Here is a 23,435-nt window from a genome sequence, read left to right as displayed (position 1 = left end):
ATGATTGGTTCATTGTTCAGAATCATTTAAACTGAAAAAAGTGACTTTCATTCTTGCAATAAATTAGGTCAATACTGCAATCCAAAAACCAGACAAAGGGATTCTACAGACTACCGAATTCTGATGATAGGGAGGAAGGCACTGAATAACTACAGGTGTATAAGACAGAATACATGAAAAAGGGTTGATCTCTGAAATGATACTCTGTGGCTGATATGAAAATTTAAGTGTTTCTCATTGGGTATGGTCTCTGACAAATATTGCCTATGTACTGGTTCTTAGAAAGTAATTTGTTTACATGTTTTTTATGTTTCCTGAAGTTTTTAGGCTCTTTCCAGGGGTGGAGGTGAAGGGAGGAAGTATATATTGGTGAGAAATTCATCGGGAAGTAAATATGCACAGAAACTTCTATGCAAGAAAGGAAAAGATCACCTCTTAACTCACCCATTCATTTCCCTGTGATGCTTCTGAACAGACTACTGATTAATAAGATTGGCACTAATCAACAATGCCATAGCTGGGGGCATTTTATGAATTTTTACAACTGTCTCTTGAATGAAGGTTTCCCATTTCTTCCTTAAAGAAGTCTTGAGGATTGCTATTGCTGATTACTTTTATCAATAGTAGGAAAACTATTGTGAAATAATTTTACCCTTGAAGTCCATTGAGAGTCAAAAATGCCTTTGGTTTCTATCACATGCACACTGATACTGCATTTTGTCATGATTCATGGGCAGGCTGAGCAGTAAAAAAGAAAATTTTCAAGATCCACAAATATGAATTGAAACAAACAAACAAAATGCCTTTGGTCCATTATTATCTGTCTGTCCAATTCTCATTTAAATGGCAATAATTATAATAGAAATAAATATTGTCATGAGCTACACATCCCCCAAGTATGGACATGAGCTTATTCCTTTATAACTTACCTGAACATGAAGTGTGCTTTGATTTAGAAAGGTAGAATCACACAATTATAGAGCTGGATAGGACATTTAGAATCAACCAGGGAGCAGCTAGGTAGCACAGTGGATCAAGCATCAGCCCTGGATTCAGGAGGACCTGAGTTCAAATCCTACCTCAGACACTTGACACTCACTAGCTATATGACCCTGGGCAAGTCATTTAACCCTCATTCCCTCCCCCCCTCAAAAAAAATTAAAAAAAAATAGAATCCACCAGACTAGGATCCTTATCGTATCTTGCACTAGATAGATTCTTACTAGCTGTGTGGTGTGGGACATCGTACAGCTTCTTTGAACTTCAGTTTTCTCATTTGTAAAGTCATTATAGTGATATGATCACTACCTATTTCAAACGTGTCTTGTGAAAAAAGTTTTTAAATATTAAAGTACTATAATAATATATTTCATGGTTATGAGTGTTGGATATGAAGGAACTCAGAGGAGTTGGGTCATGTGTCCAAGGTATAAAAATACTGTCCTCAGCAAACTGAAGATATTTATTGGTCCAGAATGGATAAATCTACTTCAATTTTATGATTCCCTATTCCCTCATTTGTACAATGAGTAGACTGGTCTAGATTAAATTGATTTCAATTCAATTGCACAAATATTTATGGAGCCATACCATGCACAGGGCACTGTGCTAGGCAATAAAATAAATATAGATACAAATAATGTATAATCTACTCCCTTAGGAAGTTTCCTTTTAAGCAGGGGGATAAAATGTACAGAGATAAATAGAATAAAACATATAAATAGAATATAAGTTCATGGGGAAACTATGAACTATTATTTTTTTTTTGAAAAATAGAGTGGTCCCTTCCAGATGGGTGAATTAGGAAAGTTTATATGCAGAAGGTGTTGTTTAGCCTGCAATTTGGAGGAAAAGTAAAATTTTGACAATGGAATTGGAAAGGAGCTTACTTTAGGCCCAAGAGATTTTGTGAGAGAAGACATGGAGACATGAAAGCATGTTATGAGTCTAAAGAATAGTGAGTGATCTACTTCGGCTAAAGTATAGAGTACAGGATGAAGAGTAGTATGAAATGTTTGGAAAGATAGTTTAGATGTATGTGGAACACATAAAATGACAGAGCTTAAAGTAGTTTAACTTTATTTGTTTGACAATGACAAACCACTGAAAGTTTTAAGCAAGGCAGAAACCTTGGTTTCTTTACCTGTGAAATTAGCATGTTATTGAACTAGACAATTTCTAGGATTTTTTTTTCTAATGCTAAAATTTTATGAGTCTCCGAATAAAAGTCATACATTAGGAATGACTTCTGAGATTCTTTCTAGGTCTGAACTTCTGTAATTTGTGATACCTACCTATACTAAAATCTAAAACATTTAAGTTATAGAATCCTAGAAAACTATTACAACAGGCCTTAAAGACACTTCAATGAACAACTTTGTCCAACTCTGTCATTTACACATGTATATAAGTTGAGACCACAGTGGGGAATTTCATCCAACGATGACAAATCCTTATTGTGTGATATGACTATGAGGCATTGCAAAAGTAATGTCAGAAATATTGTGTTGGTATCAGAAATTATTAATGACCTAGAGTAAGGGATCCAATGTTTTGACTAGATAAACTTTGGGAGATTGATGAAAAGATGGAAATAAAAGTCTCAGAGGAAAAATGGTATGGACAGGTCATGATCCCCAATATTGAAGACTGTGTAACTTAAGTTCTAGACATACTGAAGTATGTATGCATGTGCAAAGTGTGCAAGGTGCTAAGGATACACAGATGAAAAATTAAATGACTCCTATCCCAAAATAATCAAAGCAAAAGTAAAAATTACCTATGGAAACATAATATTTTTTAGCATCTCTCTGTGTGATGGCAAAGAACTGGAAGTTAAGGAAATGTCAATCAGTTGGGAAATGGCATAATAAAATATACATACATACATATATATGCATACACACATATATGTGTATATATATGTCAATATAATGCAGTACTACTCTGCTATGAGAAATAACAAAAGAGAGGTTTATGAGATATCTGGGGAGACATTTATGAAAAGATGCATAATGAAATGAGGAGTACCAAAAAAACAATAGAATGACAACATCATTGCAAAGACATAACATACTTGCGATCTCTGAAGAATGCAATGATCATTCATGATTCTAGAGAACCCATGATGAAACATGCTATTCATATCCTAAACTATAGGTGATACAATCAGGTTCTAGATTGACACATAGAGGTTTTTTTCTGGATAAGATCAATGTTGAAATTTGTTTTGTTAATTATGAATATTTGTTGTAAGGATTTTATTTTTTTTCAATGGAGTGGATGGTAGGAAGGAGAGAAAAATATTGTTTTTGTCTATTAAAAATATTTTGTAAATGAAAGAAATTAAAGAAAAATGAATTAGTGACAGGAGAGCCTGGAGATAAGGAACGATTAGAGAAGTCTAGATGGGAGGTGATAAGGGCTTGAAATATGGTAGTAGCTGTGTGAGTAAAGAGAATTGGACAGACTGGAAAGAGTATGAAGCTGTACTCTAGAGGACTCGACAAATAATGGGATATGTGGGATGATGGAGACGAAAAGTCAATGATGACTAAAATTTCAAGCTTTGATGACAGGGAGCATATTGATATTCTATGTAGAAAAAAAGAAAAATGGGGAGAAACAGGTTTGAGGTAGGGGAGGTAATATTTCAATTTTAAATATATTGGGTTTGAGTTGCTATTTATAAATCCAGATAGAAATGTCTGGGAGTAAAATAGGGCTCAAGCAAGAAACTGGGTCTAAATTGCTAACAATTCCATTTCTCATGTGTAAGTCATATATATATATATATACTCACATACACACACACACACACACACACACACACACATGACAATTGAATCATTGGGGTCAGAAGAGATCACCAAAGTAGACAGTATAGAGAGGAGATTGAAAAGGTCATAAATCATAGCCTGAGAGGGGGGTGGAAACCACATGTTGAGGAGAGGGATGGACCAAAGAAAACCAAGAAGTAATATTCAGGAGGAAGAAGAAAAACCAGAAAAGAATAATGGCCCTAAAGGAGGAAAGACTATTTAGAAGGAAGGAATCAACAGTAAGAAAAATAAAGCAAAATGTTAAAGAAGAATTAAAACTGAGACTGTCTTTGTCTCTGGCAATTAAAAGGTTACTGATGATGTAGCAGAACTACTTTTGGTAGAATGTTACAAAGTGAAAGAATTGGGCATAGTTAGCCTGGAGAAAAGAAGACTGACAACAAAGGGGATTTAGGGGTAAGGAGAGGAGGTAGGAAGGAGGGAAATAGCTCTTTGGAAGTATTTGAAAAATTTTTATGTGAAGGGGCATTAAACTTTCTCTGTTTTGGCCTCCAAAGTTAGAACCAGGAGCAGTGGGTGGACACTGCAAAAGTCTAATTTAGATCAGATGCCAGAAAATATTTAGGAATTAGTGAGTGGTATTGACTGACTTGTATTTAAGTGGGGCTACATATGTGTGACCCTAAAATGGATTTTTTACAAATCCATATTTATGGCTCAGGTTAGGAACTGGAGAGGTTCCTGTTTTACTCTCAAAAAAGTTGATTAGGGGCAGCTAGGTGGTGCAGTAGATAAAGCACCGGCCCTGAATTCAGGAGGACCTGAGTTCAAATCTGGCCTCAGACGCTTGACACTTACGAGCTGTATGACCTTGGGTAAGTCACTTAACCCTCATTGCCCCATCCCCCCCAAAAAGTTGTGGCATGAGACATGATGGGTACAGTGTTAGAGACATTTCTGGCACTTGGTTTCCAAAGACTGTGTACAATAACACCATAAAATCCTCAATACTCTCTAAATCTCATTTTTTTCCCACATCAAGAAATACAATTGAGAAGATGAAGAATAGAGAGTGAGGTGTAGGAGTCAGGAGTACCTGGTTCTGGAACTGCCTCAGATGCATAGCAGGTGCAGGAATATGGATAGGTCTCCAAAGCTATGAATAACAAAGCTATTGATTGGTGGAAGGACTTTATGTACCAGGGAGCTACCACACCAAGTAGTCACAGGTCCAGATCAAAATAACAACAAAAATTAAATAAGTGTCATCTAGTAAATAAATGGGTAATTTAAAATATCCAATTATTTCTCAGTAAACTGACAGGTTCTATAGAGTCAAAAGAAATAGTTAGAAAGATCATTAGTATTATCATGCAGAATCAATTAATGGGTCTAGTTAGTTGCTGCTGTATTATATTATACAGATAGTAAAATATGGTTTTAAGCAATGATTAAAAAAAAAACCTCCAAAACTTGCAAATTCTTTTACCCAATTCAGAAATACATTTTGCTTGAATGGGAAGGGGAATGATCCCCTTCTGTCCCGAGGCAACAACTCTGAAATCATTAGAACACTGTCTTGGCTTACATAATTACAGTACAAATTAATGATTATAAAATCAAAATATTACATTAAAAACCCAAATTCTCTAAATGGTAAAGTCCACTGCAAACAGGAGTTTCAAATAATGGATAAGCATTTATTCCACAGAGTATTCAAGTATAAAGGGAGTATTTTTTATAAGTACTTCCTTTTCTTACCCCACTGCCTGAAAGCCCTCCTATTTGTAATAATAATTATCTATAAGTATCTGTTTTCATTATTTTTCCTCTGGTTTGATTTCTGGATATTAAAATGCAATTGAATTACATCATATAATAACTGAAATTTAAAAAGACAATCCGGCTTAGCACATCATTACTGCTAAAATAAAATTTTAAAAAATCTCAAGAAAAACCATTATTCAACAAACTATACTGCTCTGGAGGCCTAAATTGTCTTTGAATATGACATGGAGTCCACAAGGAAAGGGTGTCCTATACTGCCCAAGAATGTATGATAATAAATATATTTAGCAAAAAATCCTTATCAGATAACATTAGAGTATTTCCATTGTTTAGCATTACACAAACTATTAAAAGTAAGTGAAAGTGGATATGATTCTGGGTAGAAGCTAGAAGAACTAAGTTCAAGTCTAGACTCAAACACTTATTAAATATATGACCTAGGTCAAGTCATTTAACCTCTGTTTTCCTCAGTTTCCTTATTTATAAAAATAGGAATTAGCACCTATTTTTCCGTGTTGTGAGGATAAGATTCTAGTAAACCCACTTTTCAAGCCTTAAAGCTCAGCATAAAGACTAGCTATGATTATTATCACTCTTAGAAGAGATGAGATATGGAGTACTTTGTGAGTACAAAGATAAAAAGCTGCAACTTGATTGCCTATGTTCAACAACTTTGCAAATCAATTCCAAAAACCATTCTGAGTTATAAAGGTTGAAAGCATAGCATGGCAGTGGAGCAAGTGGCATGAAACAATGGAAGGAGTAATTTATCTTTAGGTGCTCTGATTTTCCCCATAGCTTTTCCAAGTGGCTATCATGATGAAAGCTCAAAAATTATGGATGTTTGAAACTAGAGAGACCCATAGACAGCATCCAGTCCAAGTTTGTTATTGTATACATGATGGAACTGAGATCCAGGAAAAAAAAAAAGTAGTTTGACTAAGATCGTTAAGCAGACCAGGGGCAGAGATAAAATTAGTAAATAGTTCTCTTCATACATTTGTGCCCACTTAGCATATACTTTCCAATACATTGTGTTTCTGATAGGTCATCACTTTCATACAACCACCAAAGTCATTGGGAGCATATATACAAGGACAGCCAGCAAAAAGGGTAGAACAATAAAATGTTTATACCATAGGAAGGTATTTAAAGCTTTATTAAATGTTTTATTTGATTAGAGGAAATTTATTAATTAATAGGATCATAAAATCATTTTATAGATGAGAAAACTGAGGCTCAAGGAGGCAGAGAACAATCATAGTTCCATTTGATTGGGGCAGTAGATTTTTACTAATATCTGCCCCACATCTCCTCCAATCTGGATCAGTCTAGCTACTTAGCTATTTAGTTTGCTTTATATCCAACCCCATATAACCACATAAAAGGGGGACATAAGAATTGTGATCTACATTTTCCCCCAAGTTACCTGCAGCAAAATTCACTTCTTCATTTTAACCTAGCTTTTATAACATGAAAATGAAAAAGATATTATAGTGTGTGGTCTTGGAAGATATGGTGAAGGTTAATGAAGTGGTAATTGGTGATACTTGTGATGCTTGAATTAAAGTTCTGTATGAATATAAAGCATTATTCCAGGTGATGTTGCTACTTGACAAAATAGAAGACTGTTATACTTAGCTCTGCTTTCTTGGAAGATGTTATTAGCAATTTACATTTTCTGGGTTGTAGGAAATTCTGCTTGAACATTTTTATTTCATGAATTTTTGTAGCAATTGGAAAACTTATGTAAGAGTATAATTCATTTTCAATTTATGTATATTTCATTGAGATTGAAAGGAGACAAATTTGATGATGATTGGCAATAAAAAACAATCAGATGTGATTTCTCATCTCACCCATATAAGGATGACATTTTAAGTAATGACATCCATGAAAGTAATTATTATACAAAGCATAGTTTCATCTTGGTACATAAAGAAATTGAGATTTGACATAACATTTCTTTTTAAAAAATGAATTGATAAACTCCCAAACAGCTTCCTCATCCCAAAGCACATTCCCCAGAGATGTTAGGGTGAAGGGAAAGCTATATTCTTGATCTTTTGATAATATAGAATTAACAATGGTTGACCAGTATTTTCTTTGACAAAACCTTTCAGGAAAAAAAAATGGTAGCAAGAGCATTAGAATTATAGTCAGAGGATCTGGATTCAAATATTGATTATCATTAGTCATATGACTTTGGACAAACCACTTAACCGCTCAAAAACTCAATTCTTCATTTGAAAAATGAGAGTTAGATTGGGTGACTGCTAAGATATCTTTATTTTTAAAGATTTTTAATTTATGGAAATAAACCAAGCATTTTCATAAGACTGCATAATTAAAAAAAGATGATTGCACATGAAACTGAAAATCTACTATGTATAACTCGCTATATTTTTTCTTCTTTTTTTCTCCCCACTTCTACCCTAGAGATGGCCACCATAATTCACAAATAGCTATATTTCTATTGATCAGTCCTTTCATTTCTGAAAACCTGAAAACCAAAGACACATAAATCTATTATTTTATTAGGGTGTTTTCCATTTGTAACTTAAACTATGTCCTGTTAACATGGTATCCAAATTTTTTGGCTCCCTGTAAGGAAAATTTCCAAATATGTTTTACTCCAAGTTTTACAAATGGTAACTGACAAGATTTTAGCTATAATAAACTGCAAGCTATTTTCCCACTGATGAAGGTATAATGTGTTTTCCACTTGCAGGAGAGTGTTTCTTCCTTTTTAACATGATCTCCTGCAAGATGATGAGTTCTAATTCAGAGGAGGACACTTTGGATGCTTTTCTCCAGTATATAGAGGATATGGGAATGAAGGCCTATGATGGCTTGGTTATTCAAAATGCATCAGACATTGCTCGAGAGAATGATCGCTTACGGAATGAAACAAACCTGGCTTACTTGAAAGAAAAGAATGAAAAGCGCCGCAAACAAGAAGAAGCAATAAAACGGTAAATATAAATAGAATTTTGCTGAGCCATTCAAGGCAAAAGATAATCTGTTTAAGATGCATAGACTGTAATACCATTACAGGGGCAAGAGGAGGATTATAGGAGGATGTTATAGATGATGAGATAAACAACATGAACGTGAAAAGAGAGGGAGAGAGAAAAACAGAGAGAGAGTTGGAAAAGGAAAGCTGAGAGACAAAGAAAGGTAGTGTGTGTGTGTGTGAGAGAGACAGAGAGAGAGACGGAGATACAGAAACAAAGAGAGACAGAGAGAAACACAGAGAGACAGAGAGAAACACAGAGAGACATATATATATAGAGAGAGACAGAGACAGAGACACAGAGACACAGAAACAGAGAGATACAGAGAGAGACAGATATATAGATATATAATTATCTGTCTCTCTAGAGACAGAGAGACAGAGAGACTCATTCACTTGTCTTATTCTTGTCCTTAGCTTAATGGATTTGGTAAACGACTTGGTATGAATTGACTTTCTTTGAAAAGAAGTGGATTTCTAAGTATCCCCTTGGTAACAGTCCAGAATAACAGGCTGTGATACACCAAAAGAACAGTTAAATAGTGGAAGTTTTATGAAGATGCTCAACTTTAAAGGCACTCAATGGTGTTACATCACTAATCAGGCAGTTTCTGTTCCTTCCCATGTTGTGCCCAATTCCCATTAGAGTTGATAGGAATTTTGTGTACCGCTGAGGGGAGGACAAATCCTCTGTGGGAACCTTCTGTGCAGCAATCACTAGCTCTGTGGGCACCAAATGTTCCTTCTATGTGTGTATAGACAGATATACATGGAACTCTTAAATGGAATAGGTCATACCTGGAAGGTTAAGTAATCTCTGCTTACCTAGCCAGATATGGGCTATATTATCAGAAACAGTTTGTTCTGGTATTAAACCTTCCAGGTATGACTTATTCCTTTTAAGATTTACATATTTCAGACAAAAGTTAAACATTTCAAGCTTATAAATGAAATTATATATGTATATGTGTGTATTTATATACATACATACACATATATATGCATATATTTGTATATGTGTGTATACACACTCCTAATATGAGTTCTAATATATGTTTCTTTCTGTGGCTGTTGGTGAATTGACATATATTTGGGCTAATGAGATCTGTGCCAATAGTTTAATCTAACCATACTCAAGAAATTTCACAAAGTTCTTAGATCTGATTGGCTATAGGATTGAAGTTTTAAACAGGAAGTTTTTTCCTGGTGGATTGGTGACTTATTCTCTCTTTGAGCTTATAATGATATAAGCTTTATGTGGTATATTTCTTTGTCTTTAATGTTTATCAGTCAGTTAGAGCTGCATGAGATAGATAGTTCTCCTGTGTCAAACCAAATTATGTCCTTCACTTTATTTCCTTCACTATATTCTAAAACTATTGAGTGTCCATGCTTTTTTTTTTTAAGACCAACAGCAAGGAACTATAGCTGATATTTTGTTATAGATATATGAAAGTAGTGTACCCTGTCTAATATTTTTTTCATGTTATAGCATTATGAAGGGTAATCCTTCCTTTAAAATAGTAATACTTTTGGAATGGTTATATACTTAAATTTAAGTCAGGTTATTGTCGTAAAGGTTATGCATGATCAATTTCCATTGATTTCACAAATAGGCAGCAATGGTGGAATGTGTTTTTACTTTTTGGGGGATGAACTCTTTTCTGAAATAATGCCTAGAGTTGGAGTAGTGGGGTAGAGGGAGCTAGAGGGTGCTAGACTCAGTGGGTATTCATCTATATAGCCTGTCTCTGACACTGCCATTTTCTTTCTCTTAAAAACTTCTGCAAGGTTGTTTGTTTTCATCTTTTGTTGTGATATGTAGATACCTCTGAATATGTGATTAGGGAGGAGGGCACAGGTTTTGGCAGGTCTTACCGAGTTAGAAAGACTTTTTAATAAAGACCTATCTAGCAAGGAGTCAAGAGTCTGCTGTCTGAAGGACACTCTAGTCAAGTTTGGGGACGCTCATCCCCATAAGGACCGGCATGAGGCTGATGCAGATTTGGTTATGCCAACAAGTGAAGATCCTTGACTAAGGTGTAGAGGGGTATTTACTTGTATCAGTGGAGAGAGTATTCAACTATGACATACTGAAGTATGCTTTAATCTGTGATGTACATGCCTCCTATAATTGTCATGAGGACATTTGACCTTTACAATCTTTTATTTCACATTCATTTTCATGTTGATTTGCAGCTGGCACTAGGATGGGGAAAACCAAGAAAAAACTGCCTTTAGTCAAAGAATAAAAGTACTATAAATCTCATGACCAAAAAAAAAAAAATCAGATTTCGGGAAGGGAGATAGAGGCAAGGCATATAGACCCAGTTAGTCAGTGGAATCAATTTCAGTTTTTGATTGTACACGTAGGAGAAGTAGTTTACTATTGGTTTAGGCACTTGAGGGCTCTAAGGTTTATAATCTAAGTACTAGTTATTGGGAATCCAGGCTAGGGTATTTGAAATGTTTACTGATTTGGGGTCCCTGGTAATCAGAAATGCCTTGCTACCATTCAACATGACTCAGCTACATCTAGTTTTGCTTAGTTGCCTCAGCCTATTTTTGGGGGTGGGGGCAGGGTAATGAGGGTTAAGTGACTTGCCCAGGGTCACACAACTAGTAAGTGTCAAGTATCTGAGGTCAGATTTGAACTCAGGTCCTCCTGAATCCAGCGCCGGTGCTTTATTCACTGTGCCACCTAGCGGGCCTCCAGCCTATGATTTTGAGCTCACAGTTCTGAAAGCAGGTCAGCTTCAGAGTTCCTATATGAGGAATCTTATAAAATGCCTTAGTATTAATTTAAGTTCTTCCTGGAGGTGTCCCATGCCCATCATTTACTCCCCATGACTAGGGCTTAAACTCTTGCTTCTCAAACTCTTAGGTCTTTCTTGCCCGGAAAAATTTAACTCTTTATTACTGGGTATGTTGGTACTGTGGTGTAGGCCCATATATAGCACTAAGGAGTTTTGCTAATTAATAACTGTTTGGTCTAATCAAAACACCTAGATTAATCATAATAATCATTCATATCTACATCATCCCTTTGGGATTATAAGGCAAGCAGTCTGATATTCTGTTAGAGTAGTACATTTATACAAAGTATTGGTTTAAATTCCGTTTATGCCACTTACCTGCACAACTTCAGGCAAGCCATTGAACTGCTTTATGCCTCAGGGCCTCAGTTTTCTCATTTGTAGTAAAAAAAAAGGTTTGGATTAAGTGACTTTAAAGGTAGGCTATGTAAGGATTATTGTCATCATTGTAATAGACAAGGAATCTGAGGATCAGAGAGGTTAAGATAGTTGGCCAAGTTAATAAATGTCAGAGCTGAGATTTGAAAATAGATATTTTACTATATTATGCTGCTCCTTATCTCATTTCAGTCCCTGATTTGTTATGTGACCAGGAGAAAAGTCTTTAGGCATTTTTCAATTCTCATAATGATAGGGAAAATAAGTATATCAGTCTAGCTCACATCTTAATGATTTAACAGAATGACTGTGTATTTTGCCAAAATATACATCTCAATATTATGGAAAAGAATATTGTCCCCAAAGTTCAATTATTTGTATGCTTCTGAATGAAAATTTATATTTGGTTATGGGCAGAGAGGGGGGAATTAGGGAAAAGAAGGGACAGTTCCTTGATTTAAACACACACACACACACACACACACACACACACACACACACACACACAGAAGTTACTTTCTTTCTCCCTATGAAGTGTATGCCTTTTCTTCTTCTTTTATGTGTTTTCTAAATATACTCCCTTTTTTGAAAAGAGATTATTGCAAACAATTTAGATGCAGCTGGTTTGTAATTGTTAATTTGTATTTGGGTGGGAGCATCAGAACAATAGGAAAAAGGTTGATTGGAAAGCTTGGGGGGAGGGAAGGATGATCCTATCAATAAACTTGGTAAAGAGAAAGAGTTTACAAAGGCATCTAGGCAATTGTCTAGGGATCAGAGCTGCAAAAATCTAGGAATGTAGGGATTCTTATGCCTGGGGCCAAATCAGGTGTGTGTGTGTGTGTGTGTGTGTGTGTGTGTGCGCACGTGCGCATCCATGTGTGTCTGTGACAGCCTGTGGTACATAAAATCCATTCTATGTCCCTGATCTCCCTCCCCCGTCCCCTCCCCTCTCTCTGAATATATATGTAGTTAAAGACATATCTTTGTATATCTATGATATACCCATAGATATACAAAGCTATGTCTTTATCTACATATATATTCATATACGTGCTTTAATAGTTTAAAACTATAATACATATATGTATATATCTATCACATAGCACATTGAAGTTAGATTAGTATATGCCATCATATATTTAGATATTTTTTTCTTCTTTCCTTCCTTTCCTTCCTTCCTTCCTTTCCTTCCTTCCTTCCTTCCTTCCTTCCTTCCTTCCTTCCTTCCTTCCTTCCTTCCTTCCTTCCTTCCTTCCTTCCTTCCTTCCTTCCTTCCTTCCTTCCTTCCTTCCTTCCTTCCTTCCTTCCTTCCTTCCTTCCTTCCATCTGGCCTGCCTTCATCATTATCATTATCACTAGCTAGCTATGATGCCTACCTTTGTTCATCATACCACATTCTCTTAATCTTCTGACTTTATCTCCCTCTACCTAGACTCAGGGCTTCAAATATGGTCATGTATGTAAGATTCTAACCCTAATGTGCTATACAAATACTATACATTTATATCTATGTAAAATATATATGCTAAATGTGGTTTCCCAAAAACTAAATGTAGTTTTATACTATTAACACATACACATATATAAGGTGTATGTTTATATGTTAATAGTTTAAAATTGCTGCCCCCCCCAAAGTAACCCCACACATATAATTTTAAGACTGTATCTATCTATCTGTCTGTCTATCTATCTATCTATCTGGCAGCTAGGGGGTGCAGTGGATAAAGCACTGGCCCCAGATTCAGGAGGACCTGAGTTTAAATCCAACCTCAGACACTTGACACTTACTAGCTGTGTGACCTTGTGCAAGTCACTTAACTCTCATTGCCCCGCAAAAACCAAAACCAAAAATAACACTATATATATATATATATATATATAGACATACATACATACACATATATACATATATATATATAATATACATAACATTTAAGGTTTTAGATACATATAAATACACAAACATTAAGCAATGAAAACATCCTTTACATAAATATATCTATATTCATACAAACACATTTTTGTCTTTATAGAGCAGTTTGATTTGTCCTTTAATCAGCGTCCAGATGGGAGGGGTTGCAAAGCCAGCATATTGAGGCAAAGGTGTCATTGTGTTAGAAGCCCACAATGTTGGGGAGAGCAGTCACAACCCAGTGGGGATGTGTGATCACACTGTGGGATACTAGAGAGAGAGACAAGTGAAGGTCCTAAGAGGAAGCATCTCCAACATGGTCACTGTGTAGCAAGGCTTTCCTTGCCTAGCCCTAGTTACAGTTCTGCTTTGAAGGAGCCTTACATCTAGTGAGTCTAACCTAGTAGCTCCTGCTTGTGGACTCTAGGAGGAAGAGTCTTTGGGATCTATGAGAGTTGAACTAGTTTGGCATCAGAAGTGCTATAAAAGGAGGCAGCAAGGTAGCACAGTGGATAAAGCACTGGCCCTGGAATCAGGAGAACCTGAGTTCAAATCCAGCCTCAGACATTTGACACTTACTAGCTGTGTGACCCTGGGCAAGTCACTTAACCCCCATTGCCCCACCAAAAAAAAAAAAGTGCTAGGAAAGGAGCAGTTTGAACGTGAAACAAGGAATTGCAATTGGAACTGAGACAGAAACTAATACCTCCGGTAATATTGAGCAAAAGATTACTAAATGTCTTGGGGTGAAGCAGGTCTGAACTGAAATGATAATTACAACAAATCACAACTAAGGACAGTTCAATCAATAGATATTTACTCAGCATCTTCTGTTATATACTGAGGATACAAAGAAAAGAAGGGAAAACAAACTGAACCAAAACCAAAACTAATGCCTGGCTTCAAGGAGCTTGCTTTTCACTAGGTGAGACAACATGTGTGTTTTAAATCTAGGTAAGATATATATATAATGCAAAGGGCACAGAAGATCAAAGAAGAACCACTAGCAGGGTGAGCTGGGGGTGGGGTAGGGATGACTAGGAGGCGGGAGATGCTTCTTGCATTTGGGATTTGATGAGTTTTACCAAAAACCAGGAATAGGAGATGAGGAGGGAAAGCAAGCATTCCAGACCAAAGCAGCTGCTAGTGTAAAGCCTCAGAGGTGGGAGATGATCTATCATAATTGTGTGGAATAACTAGGAGGCCAGTGTCACTGGATTGGACAGTATGTTGAGGTGAGTAAAGTACAAGAAGACTGGGAGTGTAGGAAAGGCTTAAGTTATAAAGGGTCTTAAATGCCAAGAACAGCATTTTATATTGGATTCTATGATAACAGTAAGGCACAGGGATTAGGAGTAGGAGGGTGACATAGATTTGCATATTAGGAAAATAATTTTGGCATGTGAGTAGTGGATGGATGAGAATGGGGAGAATAATTAGAAGGCTATTACAATAGAGTCCAGATGAGATGTGATAAGAGCTTGTCCTCGAGTATGTTCTAGATGAGTAGAGAGAAGAGAAAGAATATTTAAGAGATATGTTGAAGATAGAAACAAGATTTGACAACAGAGTGGATGGATATGTGAGGAGTGCGAATAAGGAATCAAGTATAACACTGGGTATGTGTACCTGGGTGACTGAGAGAAACATGTTACCCTTTTTTTTTTTTTTTTGGTGAGGCAATTGGGGTTAAGTGACTTGCCCAGGGTCACACAGCTAGTAAGTGTCAAGTGTCTTAGGCCGGATTTGAACTCAGGTCCTCCTGAATCCAGGGCCGGTGCTCTAGCCACCGCACCACCTAGCTGCCCCGTATTACCCTTTTTAATAATAAAAAACAAATTAAAAGAGGGGAAGCTTTTTTTTTTTTTTTTTGGTGAGGCAGTTGGGGTTAAGTGACTTGCCCAGGGTCACACTGCTAGTAAGTGTTAAGTGTCTGAGGCCGGATTTGAACTCAGGTCCTCCTGAATCCAAAGCTGGTGCTCTATCCACTGTGCCACGTAGCTGCCCCTAAGAGGGGAAGCTTTTTAAAGGGACAATATCATGAATTCTACTTTTAACATATTGAGTTTAAGACAAGATATCCAATTTGAGATGTTCACTAGGCAGTGTGGAAAGAATGGTGGGTTTAATGTCTAGAAAGGAGATAGATTAAAATCCTGTTTCTTGTAGTAGTTATATGACTATGGGCAAGTCATTTAACCCCTCTGAGCCTCAGTTTCCTCATCTGGTTTATGGGAATAACAATATCTTTAGTATTTGTTTTCCAGGGCAGCTGTGGAGAATACAGGAGATAATAGATTTAAATTAGATAATATAAATTGATGTGATATAAATATCAATTGTCATTATGTTATTATAACAGTATATAAAAATGATTCCCTGCCCTTCCCCCTCCAAATGCTTTTCTCTGAATTGCTATACCTTCCTCAATAGGGAATAGCATTTTCAACTTTTGGATTTAAACAAACACAAAAAAGGAAAAGCTAGTTTTTAGTCACAGAGATATTTCAAATTCCTTTTGACTTAAATGGAAGCTCTAGGAGCATATCTGCAATTAAAACAGTATTGCCTAGATGTTTAGCATGAAATTCCTGTCATGTCTAAGAGGAAATTGAAAATTCTTTTTGTTTGGTAGCACTTAGACAAAAGTGGTCATAATCTTTATTTCTGTCGACTTTTGAAGGCATATACTCTGATTTACTAGGCAAGAAAAAAAATCATCAAATGTTGACATTTTAGCAAGCCACAGATGGAGACTATTTGACCTGGAAAGGCCATTGATGATATTTCTGTTTGAAATATACAAGCTACAATTTTAGAAATCCATGCCATTCCAAGAATTGCTATAAAAATGAGGGGACTTAGAATAGGTGATCTCAAAGGACCCCTCTAGTTCTTAGATCATATGGTCCAATGATCACTGTAAATGGGATCAGGGTTTCTGAAACCAGCCTTTATTGATAAGACTCTCACTGAAAAGGCTCTTGTACATGAGTTAGAATAAGATAATCAGAAAAATGAAATGTTCCTTTGCTGCTAGGAAGGAATATGCTCAATGGTCTAAACTTCATTAAATAATAAGGGGAGATAAGATTTAGAGGAGAAAACACAACCATCAAAACTGCTGTTATAAATTCAAATGGGTTCATTTAGGAATCAAAAAATTCTGATTTATTATTATATTTTTTGTTTATAAAAGCCTATCTCACACAAACAAACAAAGCTAGTTTCAAATACCAATAGGTTGCGTTGCAAAATCTTAGTGTGGAAATCCATGTATGTGGTTGAGTGAAGATTGGTGTCCTAGAAAAGATAGTTAATATTCTCTTGTAACAACTTGTTTGTGAGATCAAGCAGAGAATTTAGATTCTCTTTCCCTTGAAATTACTTACATTTTATTACTTACATGTGTACATGTTATATACTCCAAGCAGAACATAAAATATTTGGGGGCGGGGACTGTTTAATTTTTGTTTGTGAAGCACTGTTACCCAGCATAATGCCTGGCTTGTATTAGTTACCTAATGAATTTTTGTTGAATTGATCAGAATGGGATTATGGATGATTAATTGTGACTACTAGATCTTATGAGATATCTAAACTATATTTTCTATTTTTTCACCCATTTCCATGAATCAGGCCATCTAGATTTTGAAATGTCCTACTAGATTGACTTTCATTTAAGTTTTCACGTATTATGGACAGCTTAATATTACAGAAATATGCCCTGGCAATAACCTAACCCAACTCATGTTAAATGAAACATGGGAGCAAATCTGAGCACGGGGTACTTCTCTTTGAATATCTTCTCTGGTGGGCTAGAGCTTTTCCAATAAAATGAACCACCACCCCTAATGCTGCCCCCCACCCTCAATGGAAAATAATTTAGAAGATGTATCTTGATTGCAGCAAAGCAGCAGTGACAGAAAGGGCTACTTAGCCTGATTAGAAACAGCTCTATTCCCTGTGGGTATTCCCAAGGGATCTATACAAGATTATATTTCCTATTTAAAAGTGACAGTCAGAATTGAAATGAGATTACCTATGACTCTTTTTTATATGCAACTGTATTTACATATTTGCACTTATTAATTCTTTGCTTTTGTAGGTTCCACTCTATCAGATTCTTTCAAAGGAAGCAAAAAAAGGCCAGAAAACATTTGGTCTGCCTATTAAGATGATAAAAATAGAATAATAATATCTTTGCTCTTATGCTGCATGTTGTTAGTTCTGGCTCAGTAGCTGATGGTATCAGCAACTGAAATTGTTAATATTTTTAAATGATAACTTTCCCTTAAAGATGTATTCATATAGTGAATTCTTATTCAGAGAATTGGTAGGTACTGCATAAATCCTGGCTCTCTAAATAGTCCTTATGGGATCATGCTGTACTTTGGACTTGTGCTATCTACTGAAATTCGATGGGTTGTTGAAGGACATAATCTGATGGATTTATTCCATCTTGTCTGGTGTGATATATCCCTTTCTTTAGTCATAAATCACTTTTATTTATGTGGCTTGTTATCCCATGGAAGAAGTATAGAAATACAGTGATAATCTACATTTATATTGAAAGTTGTGCAGAATTGTCATTATATATATACTTTTAAGATCATTGGGTTTACTGGAAAATGTATTTTGTGACATCCTTACAGCTGTCTAAGGGAACAAGGGACCATAAACATCATTGACCATCTCTTCCCTGCCCCACCCCCAACCCCATACACACACACACACACACACACACACACACACACACACGCACACACACCCCACACACAGATATTCTCATCATGATATATGCCTAAAATCTGAACCTGGAAAGATCTTGCTGGTCTGAGTCAGCTGACCTGATCTGATCTGATCTGAATTTCTGACCTAATTTTGCTCTAGGACTTAGGGATCCTGCAGAGAAAACAAGGTTAATGTGCTGATGAGGGAGGGAGATTAAACAGCAGAAAATGCCTTAATAATCTTCTCTAATTTCTGTTTTCTCTTGGGTTTGTGATTAGTTCAAATGACTATTTTCTGAAAATCATTTCAGAGGATCAGAAATTGTTTGGGTTGTCTTTAAGTGAAAATAGGTGAGGCACTGATTTTAAAAGAGAGGGGAAAAGCAAGAAAGAAAAAAAGAGAAAGGAAGGAAAGGAAAAAAGAAAGAAAGAAGAAGGGAAGGCTGGCAGACAGGAAAGAAGGAAGGAAGGAAGGAAGAAGGAAGGAAAAAATTAAAGATACCTGGCAGTTCAATATTTTTATACTCTGAATACAGTAGCATTTGCAGGGAAATTGTATTCACCATGCCATAGGTTTGGCAGGGGAATTAATAAATTATTTAACTCAAATCACTCTGAAGGCAACCCTACAAATGTCAAGAGAAGTGATTATACCACAACAATCAAGTTCCTTATTCTGTAGGTCCATTTAGAAAAGTGAATATAGGAAGAACAAATACAGGAATGCTGTCGTTAAAATATAAGGTCTTTGAGAGAAGGGGCTAGTCTTGTGTTTGTATTCTATGGAGCCTATCATTGCCACTGACACAGCATGGGTATTTAAGAAATGTTTATAGAATGAATTGAATGAGTGAATGGGGTCCTTTCACTTTGGAAGTCTAATGAGATTTATTCTCCAGACCCTTCCTTCTAGAACTTGGATCCCACAAGGGGGAAAAAGACTCAGAAATCAATTTCATATTTCATGAAATTGATTCACAACTTTACCTTTCTCAGTTGGTAACACACAGAAAACACATACATACACACGACAGCTTATACTACATCCTAGTATAATTTTGAGTGGTATCTTTCTTCAAATTGCCTAAAAAGACACTAGAAATGTGAAATTGCAAATTGTCTCATGCTCCACCCCTTTCCTCCTACAATCACCCTTCCCAACTTCTAAGATCAGGTTTAATGGCACCATGAAAAGGGGCCTGCAGTTGACCTTTCAAGGGGATATCCCTTTATGAGGGAATTTTCAGAATATCCCTTCACCAACAATTTATTTTTTCAAAGGTTTAAAGTCTGTTTTCCTCTTTTATCTTAGCAAAAATCTCACATGGTAGAAAGCTCAGTTCCTGGTTTTTATTTGAGGTAAAGAGACAGATGTTGACCAGAGGAGGTCCTTTTGCAAAGGCCACTCAGGGTAAATGCAAACAGAAATGGACCAGTCAGTCAGTATTGGAATTAAGCTTTTATAATGAGGAAGGAATTGCAGTGAACAGATGTCAGTGGTTACTCAACCCCCACTGTAGCAGAATGAGTAACTGGTGAGAAACTCACTGTAACATTTAAGGTAATATTTCTTCTCAAAATGGCTTTCTATATTGGGGAAATGGCTATAGATTAGTTGTCACTAGTTTCTTTCTGTGGCTATGGCTGATACCCCTTAAGCAGAGCTGAGAATGGTCTTATGCTTAAACTAAAGGACAGCTATTGTAAAATGTTCAAAAGGGTAGATAAGGATAAGAAATTGTTAGAGAAGGTTGGGCATTTTTCCCCCACTACTTAAAATGCACTCTGGCAAGAGAATATAGCCAACATAGCAAACAAAAATGCCAGAGTAAAATATAAGCAGCTTGATAAAATCCTCCAAAAACCTCTCAAAATTTAAAATAGCTTCAAGGAGACAACTTCATTTCCAATTGACAATGCACCTTGAATTTGATTTTAATAATTTGTTGATATAGGGGAAACTACTGTTGGCCAAAACATATGTGGCTCCATTAATTTTGCCCTAAACAAACGCCTTTAGTGAGAAGCTGTGTGCAGAAAACTCCTGATTTGGACATAGATGACAGGATATTCATGTTCAGCTTATAGTGCGCTTAGAGCAAGACCTCCAGGATGAATAAGGAAGGAGAATTGAAATTAACCCTGGCCTTGACAGGGAAAGGCTTGGAGAAAGAAAGCTTCTCTAAACAAAGTTATATTATCACAAGGAAAAAGGGATTAACATTGTGTTTTATTGGCAGCAGATTATTATTTTTTTTCTTGGTAAGTTTTACTTTGCACACTTTAGCCCTGTCTAAAGTTCTAATGTTGAAACCAGAAGATAAATGTTCTAACAACTTTCAGGGGCTCCAGAGGTATGGTAGGACTTATAATTTTCCTCATAAGTGGAATATATAGCATACTTACTCCCCTACCTCACCCCCACTTTAAAAAAATCTGAAACTGTGATTCCATCTGTCAGAAATCCCCTCCTCCAGTTGAGATTCATGGTCAGTTTTCCAAGGCACTGAGAGGTCCAGTGATTGTCTAGAATCACACAGCTCATTTAGATCAGACACAGAGATCGAATCCAGGTATTCCTGACTCCTAGCCATTGCCTTCTGTCTATGGCATTGTAATGCTACCACCAACTCCTTCTTCTGTCTATTTCTTTTGTTTAATTTATTCATTGGATTTATGATTTGAACAGTGTATAAAACATGAAGTGAGGAAGTTGCTCTACCCATTAAGATGGAAACCTGTGAAACTTAAAATCTTATGGAATTGCCTAGGACCATGATGTATGAATTGACTTGATCAAGGTCACACCACTGGCCGGTATAGGAGGCACGTTTTTCCATTGTCAGCAACTTGAGGACAAGTTACCTCTTTTGTATCACTTGGATTTAGGGCAGTACCTGCCACATTTTGTTGTTGTTGTTGTTGTTGTTGTTGTTATTGTTGTTTTTCAGTCATTTCATTTGTGTCTGACTCTTCATAACTCCATTTGGAGTTTTCTTGGCAAAGATGCAGAAGTAGTTTGACATTTCCTTCTCTAAGTCATTTTACAGATGAGGAAACTGAGGCAAACAAGATTGTGTGTCTTGCTCAGGGTCACACAGCTAGTGTCTGAGGTCAGAGATTTAAAAGGTACTTAATAAATGTTTATGACACTAAACATTTGACTGAATGGCCTGGGCTTTGCTGACTCCTTCACTAGCTCTTGTTCTACTACACAAGGCTGTCCTCCTATTTAAAAAAATCTGTTTCACTGGAATCTTGCCACTTGTAACATAAAATATTCCTTTTGTATGTCTGTCACTCTATTTCAATGAATTAAAGATGTTTTATAAAGATCACAAAATGGTAAAATTAAGAACACATAGGCAATATAACCCTGGAAGATATTTTTTTTCAGAAAAAATAAATAACTAAATTAAAGATCAGGATACTAAGCACAAGGAGTTGTTATTAGTATACTCTTTGCTTAGCAGTGCATGGAACATAGTAGGTGCTAGAGAAATGCTTGTTGACTGACTGGCTGAATACTAGGTCACCTCAATCTTTGTTTCTACATTCATACCACTGGTTGAAGCAAATAAACATTTCATAGGTAATATTATCTACAAAGGAAAACAAGAGGAGAGAATAGTCCTCATAGCTTTTAAACTTAGAGCTTAGATGCTAAGCCAAGTCCCTCAAGAAGTATAAAGTATAGGACTGACACGAGACTCTATTTTTTTCCATTTTGGGGAGGGAGAAACTCTTTCTATCTTAGAATTAGTGGATTGGGGTTTTAGCACCAGAGATGAAAACTCAGGGTGTATAAAATGTACTCCTTGGGCTGTTGGGATAGGAGAATAGAGCAATATATTGTGAATTAGTGTTTATTGAACACTTTTCACTCTTATAGGTCTTCAGTGGAATTCTTTCCAGAACTCCATGCATTGTAAAGCTGGCATTAGAGTCACCTATATCAGCAATTATCTGTACAGATTTTTTTTGCATCTATAAAGATACAATTGTTTTGTATAACATGTACTTGAAGAACTGTTCCATCTCCCCCAACCAAACCCAAAAGCAAATTGATTTATTTATGTATGGTGTAGGAAGTTACAAAATTTCCAACTTTGATACTTTTGCCCTTAGAAATATGGTCTGAGCTTCCAAATTTGGCACTGTTTTCAAAAGAATTCATGGACGCCTAGCAAGTTTTCCCTGAAGTTTACTTTTATGCTTTTCAGGAGTCCCCAGGAGAATAATTGTTGACAACCTTAGGGAAGTTGTTTTCTGTTGAGGGGAGGAGTTACTTTTGGTTAAAATTTGGCTTAGGTTCGGACCTTGCCTTATCTTTGGCACCTCTTCTAGCCATGCATAAAATGGCCATCATGGGTAAAGAAACATGAACAGAAAGAAACATTCATAAACACACACACCATTGATTTCTGACAAACATATTTACACATACTTCCTTCATCCTTTCATCCAACCACTCTGCATGATGACATTTTTATTTCTTCCCTTCTAAAGTAGTTAAAATGAAAATAGAACTAAAGAGATCCCATTGTGTAAAGAGAATCCACATGATTAGAAAAATGACAGTTTTCATCTTAATTATTGAACTAGTTTACAAAGACAGAGAGACCCACACAGTGGACTGATGATATTTTTCTTTGAAGGAATGTTTAATATCTCTGAAGGAGTGTGTGATGTTCCAAATTCAATTATTTAATCTTTTCTTGCACAAAAGTCTGTTTTGCAGTAATAAGTCTCCCTTCATAAGGGGAATGTGTGGTTTCAAGGGAAGTACCAGGAATTAATACCATCTTGGAAAAGGAATGGCTTAATTAGCCTTGCCTTGAGGGGAATGTTTATGCTTTCAAAAAGTGGTGCTTCGGGGGCAGCTGGATGGCACAGTGGATAAAGCACCGGCCCTGGATGCAGGAGGACCTGAGTTCAAATTCGGCTTCAGACCCTTGACACGTTCTAGCTGTGTGACCCTGGGCAAGTCACTTAACCCTCATTGCC

At 36.2% G+C, this 23,435-nt stretch overlaps 1 protein-coding gene across 1 annotated transcript in view; it reads left to right on the top strand.

The window, feature by feature from the left end:
- NYAP2 (neuronal tyrosine-phosphorylated phosphoinositide-3-kinase adaptor 2) overlaps positions 1-23,435 on the top strand; it is a 338,177-nt gene that overhangs the window by 5,469 nt on the left and 309,273 nt on the right. The window contains 1 exon segment of the mRNA XM_043997634.1: positions 8,302-8,545. Coding sequence (XP_043853569.1) covers positions 8,325-8,545 — 221 coding nt within the window. The 5' untranslated portion in view covers positions 8,302-8,324.

Source organism: Dromiciops gliroides, chromosome 3, assembly GCF_019393635.1.
Source record: "Dromiciops gliroides isolate mDroGli1 chromosome 3, mDroGli1.pri, whole genome shotgun sequence".
NCBI classification, from domain to species: domain Eukaryota; kingdom Metazoa; phylum Chordata; class Mammalia; order Microbiotheria; family Microbiotheriidae; genus Dromiciops; species Dromiciops gliroides.
This window is presented reverse-complemented; position numbering and strand designations above follow the sequence as displayed.